Here is a 15,031-nt window from a genome sequence, read left to right on the forward strand (position 1 = left end):
TTCTTGATATATATCCACAGTAGTCTTTTGAGCTAGTTTGTTGAACTTCTTTATTATGTTAGAATAGGTTTTGTCATAGAACCTTTGACACAAGTTATTAGTAAATGTTGACCATGTCACCCTTTCTTTTTGCATAAGATATCCATCAAAACACACCTCAGCCTTTCTTTCTAAGTACATAGTAGTTATCTCTAATTTTTTATAATCATAGATTGAAAATATGACAAAATATTTTTGGCATTTTTTAAGCCAACCGCTAGGATTGCTTCCATTAAACACCGATAACTCAATCTTAAGTCTAGGTGCAAATGTATTCATAACAATTGAAAAATTGCTACCAAAAATGAAATGAACATGTTTAGAATGTTCAATATTGAATTGAAAGGTACTTTCATTGATTTCATGTTGTTTATTGGCTAACAGTCCTACTCCATTAGGTTTATAAGCATATTTTTCATGATCATATATTATTGTGATTTTGACAAGTGCCTTACCTCCCTTTTTAGACTGAGAAATAGGAATAGATGGTTGGCTGCTAGTCATTTCTTTTGATTCTGGTTGAGTTTCAACTGCTTTTCTTGGATCCAACAATTTAAGCACTTAGCTTATGCGTTCACGATTTTTAGTAAGCTGGGATTCAATAAGCTTCCTTTGTTATTTCCACCACCTTATAATTGTTAAGTCAGCAGTCGTTAAAGCCTTAAGCTGTCTTTGATCATCTGAAACTACTCTTGTAGAGTATCCAATTTCATTTTATCAATCATGGTTTGTTGTTTCTTAGGTTTTTTCAGATTGAAGGTAAATCTAATAGGCTATGATATCGAATATGTAATAAAATGACGCTATTGAATTAATTGAGAGTTAATCTAAATAAGAGAAGCAAGAAATAGACCAGAAAAGAAGAAGATTAAGACTAAAAAAGAGATATGAGAGTAAGGAAATTAGATTTCTCCTTCATAGCCCCAAAATATGCATATACACAACAGCTTTTAATTCGTAAATTATAACACACAATACATAACTATTATTCCTATAACCGATTAATCATTGGCTTGACAGCTTGCACTAAATTACTTCATTCTCAACTCCTCTGCATCATTGCTATTAGTTTCCTTTAATCCCTTACTGTTATTCTTGTCAGTTTTTAACTTCATAACAAATCATCTTAAAAATTTTAATTCAAATCAAGAAATTATAAGTTTTGAACAAATCTAACTATTAAAATTCAATTTAAAGGAAAGTTGGTTTGAATTTTGTTAAATTTTAATTAAATTAAAATATGATTTTTTATGTGAAATTGTGTATGATAAAAATATTTTTTTTATAAATTTAAAGAACTTACGAATTTACAAATTTATAAGTTTTTATAAGCTTACGAATTTACCAATCCATCAACTTTATAAAAGCTTACGCAAATTCATAAGATTTTATTATGCTTTCTTACATTAATGTGAAATCTTTTTTTCTCTCTTATGGTTTTCCCACGTCACTTTTGAAGATTTGACTGTTTATTTTGAAGTTGGCTGGAAGAAGGGTTAGTTGCTTCAAAAAATTTTCATCGCCAAATGTATTAATTGGATGAGTATTTTCAAAAAATTTTTAAACTTTTTCAGAAATATATATATTGAAAAAGTTTAAAGATTTTCTGAAAATATTTATCCAAAAATATTATAAATTTATCAGATTTATATTTCAAAAGTTTTTAAACATTTTGGATATTCATTTCATTATAAAACAAAAAATAAATGAATCTCGTTAGGAATGAAAAAATAATTTCTATAAAGATAATTAAATAATTTTATTAATAGATATTTTTATCATAAAAAATTAATTTTTTGTGTGAAAAAATAAAAAAGTGGATGCATATAAAAGCTCCCAAATGATTAAGAAATCATATTTGTATTATCTTCTAAATCTTTTATTATACTCATAAACAACAAATTTAAAGCATTCAAAACTTTTAATTTCAAATTTGTTTACGATTGATTCTTCCTAATAGCTTTAGTTCAAAAAAAAAAAAAAATCCTTCTACACTGTAAAAATCTTACTTTTTTATATTCTAATTTGTTAAACGAAACTTATCAGTTTATAAGTATATTTTTAGTTAATTTTTTGGTCAAAATTTTATTATTTGGCCCAAAGAAAATTTTCCTTTTTTTATTTTTTAAATTTAATTTTTGTTGGTATTGAAATTATTATAGATTAAATATTGATCATTACAATTGAAAATCTAACATTTTATCAATAAATTATATGATTATTAGCTTCTTTTCAAATTTTGTCAAGTTTGAACAACAAACCTAATGAATGAATTCTAAATTCAAATTATACTTGCTAAAAAACTAGGCTAATTGTTTAAGTTTGAAGATCTATTAAATTTTGAGGGAATTTAAACAAAAAATTAAGAACTATTAAATAATTTTAAGCAAATTTTTACATTCGTTTAAATTTTACATTGAATTTTAAATACAAAAATTAAAACTCAAGCTCGATCCGTCATAAATAACATAAATATAATTAAATTATTGTATTATATAAATATATATATGTAAATTTTTATTTTAATATTTTATCTAATGAAAAGAGTTTTTTTTTTAATTTTATTATATAAATTAGACTTAACAAGTGAGTTTCAGTTTTATTTTTTATATGGGTCGGGTTTAAAAAGAATTTTAAATTTAAAACATCACTTTAAATCAAATATAAATAAACATAAAAATTATTAATACGAAATATGAATCTAATCTATAAATACCTCTAATGCAATATGTTTTTTAGTTTACAAACAAAAATATAAGTTAACCACCATAAAAACATCTTTACCCTCCCATATCACAATTCCTTTCAAATTTAATCTTTCAATCATGTGGCTTTAAATTGGAAGGCAAGATTGTATAGATATTAAAAAGAAATTTTAATTTTAAGTTTAAACTTATAGTGTAATCATTCGAGAAAAAAAAGTCATTTGACGTTTTCTTAAAAATTTAATATATCTTTAACTTTCAAATCTTATATATTTAATCTATTTAAAAAAATATTACACTTTTTAGTGTTTTTTAATCTGTAACTTTAAAATTTTGATTAATATGCATATTATTGGAACCAGTACTTATTTAACGAATAGTAATTTAAAATTGAATAATCATAATTTTATTCCTGTTTTAAGTAAGTTATTAATGTGAAAAAATAGATATCATAATTTAAAACAAGATAACAGAAATGAAAATAGTATTATATAATTTTTATATAAATATAATATAAATACATGAATTATATAAAAAAATAGTGAAATGACAGGACTGAAAAAATGGTGGAACGTAACGGAAATTTATGAATTATATGAATGGTAATAATCGCGAAGATTGGATTGCAATAGAATACAAGATTCATTCACAAAAGCTTTCTTTATTTAACAAATTAGTACCATAGAATAGAATAATAAAAATTAATAAAAACTTTCATTCTCTTTCTGTTTCTCTTTCTTTGCCAAATCTGTCTCTGGGTATCTTTGGATTTTCAATTTCAATTCAGTGGTGAATTCACAAGCGCCTTTTTCAGATCTTACATCTCATTTTCTTTCACTTTTTATTTCTTCGTTTTTGAAATTTCTATTGTTGCTTTGGCTATTTGTTTCTTCATATTATCCTTTCTGTTAATAATTATTGTGTTTATTTTATTAGTAGCTGATTTCTTGAATATTAATCATTGGCTTGTCTCTGTTTCTGTTCTGTTTGTTGCTGGAAAAAATGTAGAAAATTATAATTGGATTTCAATTTTTAATTTTTTTAAAAAATAATTCCATATTTCAATTTCAAATTATTTCATTTCTTTGCAGTTTTAGGATATTGTTATTTCATTTGGAGTTTTTCCTTAATTTCATTTCTATATTTCTTCGTTTATCGTTTGTTTGATAATAATTAATTATTATTATTATTATTATGGTATTTCACTTCTCTTTAGAATGCAGTAAAGCATATAAGATATTATTAAAAAAAAAAAGAAAAGGAGCAGAGAAATACATGGCTTTTTTTTTCAAATCCATTTAGCTGATTTTTATTGGTTTGTTTGGGTTTTGTCAGTTTTTTTCAAGGTTGCTTGTTGGATGATTGTGGGTTGGTAGCAGAGCAATGAGCGGAGTTAAAAAGCCTACCTCAGGTTGGCATGCCAAGATTACATTAATCAATGATGCTCATATTCAGTCAGTTCAATTTCAATAGAATGATTTCTAAACTTTCTGCTCTATGAATTATAGTTGATAATCATGTTCTCCATGTAAAACTATCAGGGAGTATGTAGCTTAGAATTTTTCCGATTATATTTTAGTTCTTTGGGGTTAAGCTTTCCTTCAATAATTTGCAGTTTCACTTTTTTCGTATGTGAAAATTTTTTATTAGTAGGTGAAAAGGTTGTTGATAGAAAAGAGTGGCGCAAGAAGATTCAAAATTACGACCTAACATATTCCCTTTTTGGCCTTTCATACAGCCGAGCCCAGAGTTATGGGATATAAGGCTTAGTTTGTTATTGTTGTTGAAAATTTTTTATTAGTAGGTATGCACCATGCACCGGATATTTGCACATGCACTGAGACTTTTCTGAAACTAATTGCGCAAAGTTTTAGCATTATTTTGTGGTTGGCATGTGCATCTCAATTTGAAGAGAGCTAATCTTTTGGATTTGGCTATGTAGAATTCGGTTGTCAACTTCTTTTTCTTCACTACGAAGTGTGAAACTTATCTATATAAAGGCCTAAGCATTAGAATGGTGCTTGAGAATGAAAGGATAAATTCATATCCTTAAAGCCATTCATTTCTCCTTTTCTCCTCCTCTCTACCACTCTTGAATCTGGTTTTGCACTGTGATCAAACACTAGAAAACCTAATGGTTTACTTTTTGGTTTTACATTGAGTATAAGAGGCCAGAGATTCTCCATTTTGGTGAATTGAACCTTAATACATCCATAATTGCATTTTTTTTCATGACAATATAACTGTCTCCTTCCTTAATATATCTTGGTTTTTGTAATACATTAATTTACTGAAATTTGTAGAAAATGTGTCTTTCCTCTGCAGCTAATGGAAGATTGAAGAGCCTGTTGAATCAAACTGATAATCGCATTTGTGCTGATTGCAGTGCTCCGGATCCGAAGTGGGCGTAAGTTTTGCCATTTCAACTTGTTTATATTTTGCCTAGTCATTTCTATTCCTATGAACAGGAGATAGAGCATCCAATGAACACATTTCTCTTTGGCACCTTTGAAGTATGAATTTAATGCAAAGCTTAGAACCTAACCACATAAAGCATGTGTAGGTATGCTTATTTGTAGGATAAGAAAGGATTATGAAAATCACTTGACAATTGTATTTTCAGATCAGCAAATATTGGAGTCTTTATATGCTTGAAATGTTGCGGTGTGCACAGAAGCCTCGGTGCCCACATCTCCAAGGTGACTACTTTAGGTTGCATCTAATATAATATTTTTCCTCATGGAATCTTGACCCCTCATTGGGGAAACGTATGAGCGATTTTCTGTTGGCTATTTATTGCATAGATGGTTAATTGGTTGTATAATTTTTCATATGCTATTTGTTTATCTGATTTTTAGCATGGGAATTTTAATATAATTTGATAAATCATTACAATTAGAAGATTCAAGTGTTGGGCAATAGGTGTGTACTTTGATAATAGAACCAGCGGAGGCATAGCTGTGAATTTTACATGATAAATAAAATGTTTCATGATATAAATTGGAACAAAAAAACAAATTTAATCAATAAATATACGAACTAATGAGCCTAACTGCTAGCCTATTTAAGATAACCACTTATTTATCCAGAATGAATGTCTGTGTTAATTCACATACTTGTATTTCTCTAAAGCTTCCCTGGCTTAACCTGTTTAAAGCTAGGAATAACATTCATGTTGGATCAAGATGAAAATTTAATTATTTTGGGGATTGATTTTGTTTCAGCTGTTAAATAAATCTTGTTTCTTTTTATTGTGTTTCCTTATAAGTTTGTGTGATCCACTCAAATTGTCATGCAGAACTGATACATGGCTCAAAAGCATTTATCTGTCAAGTGTAATGTTATTGGTTAGTTGTTATGATCATAATACCAGTTGAATCTTTCATATGTTTGATTGAAGTCTTTCACATTTTTATGCTACCTTTGTAGACTTTTTTAACTGTGGATTTTTGTGATGGATTTGCCCTTTTGAGGGCTTAACTTTAGAGTATTATGTTTTTTATTTTTTACTTTTGTTGTTATATTATCATTATTTTGACCACATTGATAACCATACCGTGCTTACTAATCCTCTTACATTATAAACTTTATTTTAGTGTCTCGTTGTTCACTTAGAGTGTCTTTTATTCTTGTCCCTTTTTTTACTTTCTGATTATTTCAGGTTTTGTCTGTGGCATTGGATGAATGGTCTGATGATGAAATTGATGCCATGATTGAAGTTGGAGGAAATTCCTCTGCTAATGCTATCTATGAGGCCTATATACCTGAAGGTTGTTCAAAGCCTGGTCCAGATGCTAGTAATGGTGAACGAAGGAGATTCATCAGGTTAGAGTTTAGACAAATTTAGAATCTCTGAAGTTCAGCATTTCTTTTTCACCTCTTGGATACATTGTGTGTTCTAAACCTATTTTACCAATTCATACCATCCTTTTGTTGGCACCTCTTTACTGGATTTAGATAGAAGGTTGGTGTCTTCAACTGCAGTAACTGTATTATGAAGTACCATTCAACCTATTTTATTATTGCTCTTTCTGTGTTTGTTCTGGAAGCATATAGCTGATTTGACAGATCAACATAGCTTAGATGTTATAGTAATTACTTATTTCAAATCTTCTTGTAGGGCCAAGTATGAACTTCAAGAGTTTTTGAAACCTAGCTTGCGGATCACATCAGGGAAGAGTTCTGCTTCTATTCGATCAAGCTTTTCTAAAAGGATTTTGGATAGTTTCCGATTAAAGCCATCAAAGAAATCGGTAAATTCATTTGCTCTTTGTTTCTTCCATTCTGATTCATTGTCTCAGGAACCATAAGGAAGATCGTGTTGCTAATGATTTTAAGAGATAATATGGTCACTTGTCGAATAGCGTGAGCTGAACATGTAGATGGGATGTGTCTGTTGCATTATATTTGTAGGCTCATCTTGCATTCGGTTTTTGTCTGTTTCGATCCATAATTATTGAGGGTGTATATTTTATGTGCTGCTTGTTTACATGCTGTGAGTTGGTTTTTGTTTACTACTTTGGAAAAGTAAATCTACCGGTAAAACCTGGCAAAGTTCCAAGTTAACTGTTGCAAGTTGTCACTGTATTCTTTCTGAGAAAAGTCAAGTCATTATTAACATTAGCAATTAAATACCTCAACATGAATTTAACTGGCTATATGTGCTATGTTTAATAACTTCAATCCGTTTGACGTGAAAGTGATAACAGGAAGGCATAGTAGAATTTATTGGGTTACTGAAGGTCAAAGTGGTAAAAGGCATAGATTTAGCCATCCGGGATATGATGACAAGTGATCCTTATGTTGTCCTGACTCTTGGGCAGCAGGTTAGTCGCTGCACATCTTTGGCTTTTATGCTCATACTGAAACTAAAAAATTCTGTCAAGGCTATACATTTTGTTGTCACTACCTTTTGAAAATTTCAAAATAGAGACCTTTATAAATTATGTTATTCTGTCTCTCTTTCTCTCTGTGTGCATGTGCATACACGGATTTGTGGGCATTTATGCTTGTAGGTTACATCAGTATCACTTCTGCTTGTGGATCAAGCTGTTAGTACCATTCACTTGGTTGGATTGTGGTGCAGGCTTCAGACCTTTATTAAAGCTTTTGTCGTACTTTATATATTTGTCCTTTTAATTAGTGCTACAAAGATGTACCTTCTGGATATACTTTGCATGTTTTCTTTTGTGTTTGTTTTCCTATCAAAATGAGAATAAGGTTTAGTTGCTTTGAATGGTGAGAGTTCTTCTAGTAATGGTAACATTGGGTCTTTGATCTTATTAGACTGTTCAGACGAGTATAGTAAAGAGCAACTTGAATCCAGTTTGGAACGAGGAACTCACGCTGTCCGTTCCTCACAATTTTGGACCTGTAAAGTTGGTACGTGTAGTTTTCTTACCAATCTATGTTATTAAGAAACTTTGTAGTTGTTTCCTCAAAAAAAAAAAAAAGTCTACTATTTTTTAAAGAACTATTATTTCCTTCTGTATGTATGCAATATGAAAATTTGTGGTTCTACCTATTTATGAAGTTCTGTACATGGCAATGAGGCTGATTGGGTTGGATTTGAGTCAAGTCATGAATTTCATGTATTTGGCTCTGTTTCAAGGATTGTATAAGTTCAGGTTGGTTTGGTTTCCTGTTGGCTGGGTTTGAGTCATTTCAGGTTATATTTTGTCGACTCTGTTATTATCAATAAAGCTAGAGATGCATTTCAATGCTCTATTAGTCTTATTTTGTTATTTAGAATGACATTTCTAGCATCTTAATCAGTTCGACATTGCAGCAAGTATATGATCATGACACGTTCTCGGCTGATGACATAATGGGAGAAGCAGAGATCGATATCCAGCCGTTGATAACATCTGCAATGGCATATGGGGACCCAGAAATGTTTGGGAATATGCAGATTGGGAAATGGCTGAAGTCGCATGATAATGCTCTTATAGAGGACAGCATCATCAACATTGCTGAAGGGAAGGTGAAACAAGATGTGTCATTGAAGCTCCAAAATGTTGAATCTGGAGAAATTTATCTGAAAGTAGAGTGGCTGCCTGTTGATCAATAAGTATAATCATTCTTCCTCCACCAAATAATATTGTTTGTTGTCCATATGGAGTGGAAGTGGAAACACATTCTTCTCTTATTTATTGTATTCAACTTCTATGAATTCATTTTTCTTTTGCTATATTTGCATCCCAAATAGAAAGTAAATATAAAATCAATTTTTATGTATACTATTAATGAAAATTAAGTTAATGAATTAAAATTATCTCTAAAAAGATAATAATAATATATCTTGCTAAATAATTTATATTAAAATATAGAAAACTAAAATTTAATATTAAAAATTATTATTTATAATTGGGTTTCAATGGTGGGTATTGTAAGATCTTTACTCGAACTGTGACAGGTTGCAATTTTACTATTTGAAATTTACCGGAACTTGATAATAGGCACCGTAACATAATCTTACTTAAAAAGGGGTCGGATAAAGGAATGTATCCGGTTATAAAGAATGCTGATTATATGATCTATAATCTTACTTAAAAAGGGGTCGGATAAAGGAATGTATCCGGTTATAAAGAATGCTGATTATATGATCTATTTTAGGGATGTGAATGATATATTAATATTTGTAAGTTATTTGGATTTGATTTGAATAAAATTAAAATTCGGTTCGATTATTATCGAGTCAAGCTTTAGCTCGAATAATTTGACTCATCAATCAAGTCAAGTTTGAGTATTTTTATACCTGATTTAAGTAGTTTGTAAGTCTAATCAAAATTTTATATTAAATATATTTTTATTATTTTAATTAATAAAATATCTCGAATTCGAGTTCGAAGTCGAATACAAATAATCAAATTTTTATCGAAAATAAAAATCGAGTTTATTTTTATATATTAATCAAGCTTCATTGAGCGAGCTCGAATACCTCGATTTTTATCTCGAGTTAAGCTTGAACTAGAAAAATAAAACTTGATTGAGTTTGAGTCGAGTTTTGAGCATTAAATTTCGAATCGAGCTTGACTTTGACCTTGATATTGTATCGCTTCGAACTCGATCGATTATACTCCTAATCTATTTACTTGGATGAACTTTACAAAGAGTAGAGATTATGTCAGCATCATACCATATTATGTGTGAGGGAAAGATGTTAGCACACTCATGAGCCGATGGTTTTTAGGACCTGAGGGGCTTAGTCCCCCAAAAAAATTTAGAAATCTTTAGATGGCATTTGGATTGGAGAAATTTAAAAATTTTTCTTCAAAGTTTTGATAGTGGATATTTAATTTTCGCATTAGTTTAGGATAATCTGATTATGAGAGAAAGTGACATATTTCCAATAGTATTCAAAGTTTCGAAATCAGAAATTCACTTCATCTTGTAGTATTATAAGATTCTGGGGTAAAGTTGCCCTCTTTCTAAATTTAACTTGAATAAAAAATTATAAAATAGTCGTTACCTTTTTAAAAAACATGTCTAGAAGTGACTGAAACTCAGTTATAAATTTTTGTAAATTTTTTTTTTTATATTGTAATTAAAGCGTTTGGCATGAAATGCCTTAAATAATCTTTTTTGTTCTTATAAATAGATTATTTAAGGCATTTCTATATATAAGACTTCTTAAATAATCTTCTTATATTTTAAGATTTAGAATTTATGGTTAATATTTTTATAAAATGATTATTTAAGACATTTTTGGACAGAAAACGCCTTAAATAATTTTTTTATATTTTTACAAATAAACTATTTAAGATGTTTTTTTATACAAAAACACCTTAAATAATCTTCTCATTTTTTAAAATGGATTATTTAAAGCGATTTTGGTTCAAAATCGTCTTAAATAATACCCTTTAAAAAATAAAAAAATTTATTTAATACATTTTTAGTCTAAAAACGCCTTCAATAATCTTTTTCATTTTTTTAAAAAATATTATGGATTATTTAAGGCATTTTTAATTGAAAACACATTAAATAATTCGAATATTTTTTTTATTGATGATATTTTATAAATAAAAATAGCAATCATAAAAATATTTGTTTTCTTTTACTATTAAAGACATTATTTGTCATTTGAGTATTTATTATTAATAAAAGTTAATGAAAGTTACCATCACATTAAATAATTTGAATATTTTTTTATTGATGATATTTTATAAATAAAAATAGCAATCATAAAAATATCTGTTTTCTTTTAATACTAAAGCCATAATTTATCATTTAAGTATTTATTATTAATAAAAGCTAATGAAAGTTGTCATCATATATGTCAAGAAGATTATAAAAATTATTTAGGAATTAATACAAGTGAATTCTACCCAACCAAACGAGTGAATCTGAAAACATGATGTCTTGAAAATGAAAAAAAATCACAGATATCACATTTTTTTTAGGATCACACTTTCTTTCGAAATTTACGATACCCCCTTAAAGTATACATATGTAAATTTAAATAAATTTAAAATAAATTTTCAAAATTAAAATGATTAAATTTTTTGATTTTATATTTAATTATATGCATTAATTTTAGGGGGATTAAAATCATATTGCTATTTGTCTATTTATTGTACCCAATAATTACTTATAAACTGTTAAAATCATGTGTAATTAATAAAAGTCAAATTAACTTTTTAAGACTCCAAATCTCTAATTAAATATTAAACATACATATGTTTTTCCTTTTCTTTTTTTTTTTTTAGCTTATTATAATTTTTTCTTTTCATATGATATTTTTATTTTTAATTTTACTCTAAATTTCTATCTCATCTTATAATCTTTAAAAAGGTAGAATTGAAACCACTTTATAAAATGTTTAAAAAAATAATAACTTCTAATCTCAATGGTTATTTTTTTTTATTTTAAAAGTATATTTATTTTCTTGCTTTGATAAAAAATATGTTACTTAACTATTGATTTATTTATACTTTTTTAATTTCAGTTTTAAATTACCAAAAAAAAAAAAAAGGAATTAAGAAAGTTTGAGTACTTGAAAGTCTTATACATATATATATATATATATTAAGTTTAATGTTGTTATAGTAATATTTTTATAATTTTATGAACATATTATATATATATATATATATATTGAGGGATTTGTTTTATATCGATGCAAAATAAATTGTTTTACACTCTTTTTATAACCTTATATAGAATTAATATTTTACAAATCAAATGTTATATTCAATAACTTATTTGTATCCGTTATGCATAATTTCAAGTTAATATGATATCTTATAATTTTGATTTTTATATATGATAAAATTCATAGAATAATTTTTATAAAAAAAATGTAAAATTAATTAGCCTTTTCAAAATTAAATGTTAAGATCCATCTGAGCACATTGCTATAAAAAGATTGATGTAAAAAAAAAAAAATAGTGCACCATGGGAAAAGAGAAAAAAGGAAATAACTCACAAAGGTTCTTTGCAATTGCATTAAGGATTTACACCATGAATGAATAATAGAATTTTCTTGTCTTATTCTTGATTAATGATCAAGTCGATGATCTTACACATAACCATGCAAGTTTTTAATTCCACAATTGATGTAGTAATCCCACATTAACTTAGATATAATTTACAAAATAATGCTATTCCTCTTCGTAAGTAGAAATGTTTGTTGATTTCATATTTGATAAGAAAAAGGCATATGGACATATGAGATTTTTTAAATCCTTCTATCTTTTGTCTATAAAAATATGAAAATTAAAGAAATATTTATGTGAAGTTTGTTAGGTGAAATTTGTAAAGTTTTTTTATTAAAACTGATTAACTAAAAATTAAAATAAAAAATCAAAACCAATAGATTGAAAGTTTTTATTACATAAATCAAGTATGCAAATTTTGAAAAATTTTAATAAATTTTATATGTTTTTTAATGAAACAATTTTCGTAAAAATTATAACAAGTATTAATCAAATTTAATTATAAATGACATTTTCAATAATTTATTTTACATATTATTGATTTTGTCATTTAACTCTATCAATCTCGATTCGAAATTTTTATTACATTTTTTAAATAAAAATTTAATAAAAATTTTACAAACTTCACCTAAAAACTTTATATAAGTTATTTCCTAAAAATTAAGGGGTAAATTAAACTTATAAATCTTCAGGTTTTAAGTAGTCTTACTTAAGGTTTTATATGTTTTATGTTGCATCTATCATCATATGATTATTATGTTTTGTCATTAAAAGCCTATGCATTTTGTTTCATTCATTTTCAAAAAGCAATGAAGAATGTACTCAAAACTCTTAACCGATTTTCAAAACTATGGAATTCATGAATCAATGAGTGGCAGGACTATTTACACCTCACATTCTTTTCAACACACCCTTACTTTTTCAGCTTTAAGAAAATTATTTAAATACCTATTATTCAATTACAATTTTACCCTTCACGCACTCTTCTTCTCTTCGTTGTTGTTTTCTCTCCTGCATAACTTTTTTCTTTTTTTTTCTTCTTCTTGGCAAGCAACAAGATTGTTGTGAAAAATCTAAACCAAGAGTTATAATTTCTTGTAAGTTGTCATAATGGAAAGTGAACTTGAAGTAAACAACTACAGCATTGAAAATTAAAGGATGAGGATACGGTAAGTTGATTTTATCCTTAAATTCAAAAATTCGAATTTACCGAAAATACTTTTTTGGAAACTATGTTAAGTTACCTAACATACATATGTTGAATGTCTTTGTATTTACTAAAAACTCATTTTCAAAAATTCGCAATATATAATGGAAATGTATTTTCGAAAGTAAAGAAAAGTTACTAGAAATTAAATTTCAAAAACATCCTCAATATACCAAAAATGCATTTTCGAAAAACATATCAATTTTCCAGAAATACATTTTTGGAAGATTTTTTTTAAGAATTTTAATTTTGTTTGATTAACATACAAAATAATTCTCAAAATGCAATGATAGTGTGGAATGAACTAGAGAATGTAAATACCAACTACAATTGTAGTTCTTCATTTTCTACTTAAGAGGTAATATTATGTTTGTAAAGAATTATGATTTAATGTTAGTTTATGTAGATGCAAAATTAGACAATTCAAATTATTGTGTATTTGTTTTGTAGTAGAGAAACATTGATTTTTTGGGTAAGATAGTTGTGAAAAGATATCGGTTTTATGATAATAATTAAAATTTTTGATTTAAGAGTTGCAGGTAGAAAAGCTAGAATCAGATTCATATGTGAATGTAGTAAAAAATATAGGTAGTAAAAAAACAAGACAAATATAGAAAAAAATGCAATGTAAGGAAACAGGAACAAATAAGTGTGATTGCCTATTTCAGTTTATGGGTTTAAATTGGCAAGCAATAATAAGTGGGGTGTGAAGCTATTACGTAGGTTTCACAATCATGTACCAACAAAGTTGGCTATGCCAAGTTGTCGGTATAAATACGTCAAGCAAGATGCCCTCTAAGCATATGTATTGGTGGTGCTCAAGTTATTGACTAAATGTAATTACCCCACCGATACTTTATCTTTACTCTTGTTGACAAAAAGTGTGCATCCTAAGAGATAGAGCAAGAAAGTTTTGATAGCACACTCCACATCTCCATCAGAAGCGTTATTGATAACATGTCTAAATGTATCTTGTAGTCACTGCAGCCTTACATATTGACCATGAGAAATCTTTATCTTAGTGGATGCCACCTTCTTTAATATTTTGAGCAACCTCACTAATAACACCTTCACCTTTGTCATTGTCAACTTCAATAGTGATATCATTGCCTTGTGATAGGTATGTGGAGAATCACATATACATCATCCAATGTGATTGTTATCTCATTGAATGGTAGGTGAAAAGTATTTGTCTTTGACTGCCACCACTTAATAAATGCTAACACTATCATATTGTTGGACAGATGATAGGTACATTGATCAAAGGTTGCAATCCTGACTGAACAATGTGACGACGAATACATTGCCACAAAGCAGGCAATTACTGAAACTTTGCCTAATGGTTGATTGCTTTTAAGGTAGCTCGCTCCTATAATAACAATAACAAATAGAATCCAATTAATAATTAACATACATTAAGTAAGTAACAAAAATAAGTATCAATCATCAATTTCATTTAATTTATTACCTGACCATTCTATATTTTTGCTACAATATGAGTTTTGAAGCTTGGAAGCAAAGAAGCATCCAAAAGCCCTCAAGGAAATAGCTTTAGAAGATGAAAATCTAACTCTGTAGGCTCTACGTTTGGCTACTTTATGGGTTGTTGTGCCTGATTAACATCCTGTTGCTTTATTGCATTA

At 27.6% G+C, this 15,031-nt stretch overlaps 1 protein-coding gene across 1 annotated transcript; it reads left to right on the forward strand.

The window, feature by feature from the left end:
• Positions 1-3,394: 3,394 nt before the first annotated feature.
• On the forward strand, positions 3,395-8,934 carry LOC111274095 (ADP-ribosylation factor GTPase-activating protein AGD12-like). Its single transcript, XM_022858745.2, has 9 exons — positions 3,395-3,533; positions 4,080-4,155; positions 5,070-5,151; positions 5,368-5,443; positions 6,406-6,569; positions 6,865-6,997; positions 7,454-7,570; positions 8,031-8,126; positions 8,533-8,934. The coding sequence occupies exons 2-9, from the start codon at positions 4,128-4,130 to the stop codon at positions 8,812-8,814; spliced, it is 978 nt and encodes a 325-aa protein (XP_022714480.1). The 5' UTR covers positions 3,395-3,533; positions 4,080-4,127; the 3' UTR covers positions 8,815-8,934.
• Positions 8,935-15,031: the final 6,097 nt, after the last annotated feature.

This window comes from Durio zibethinus, chromosome 26, assembly GCF_047325235.1.
Source record: "Durio zibethinus cultivar Kanyao isolate XHJ-2024 chromosome 26, ASM4732523v1, whole genome shotgun sequence".
NCBI lineage: Eukaryota > Viridiplantae > Streptophyta > Magnoliopsida > Malvales > Malvaceae > Durio > Durio zibethinus.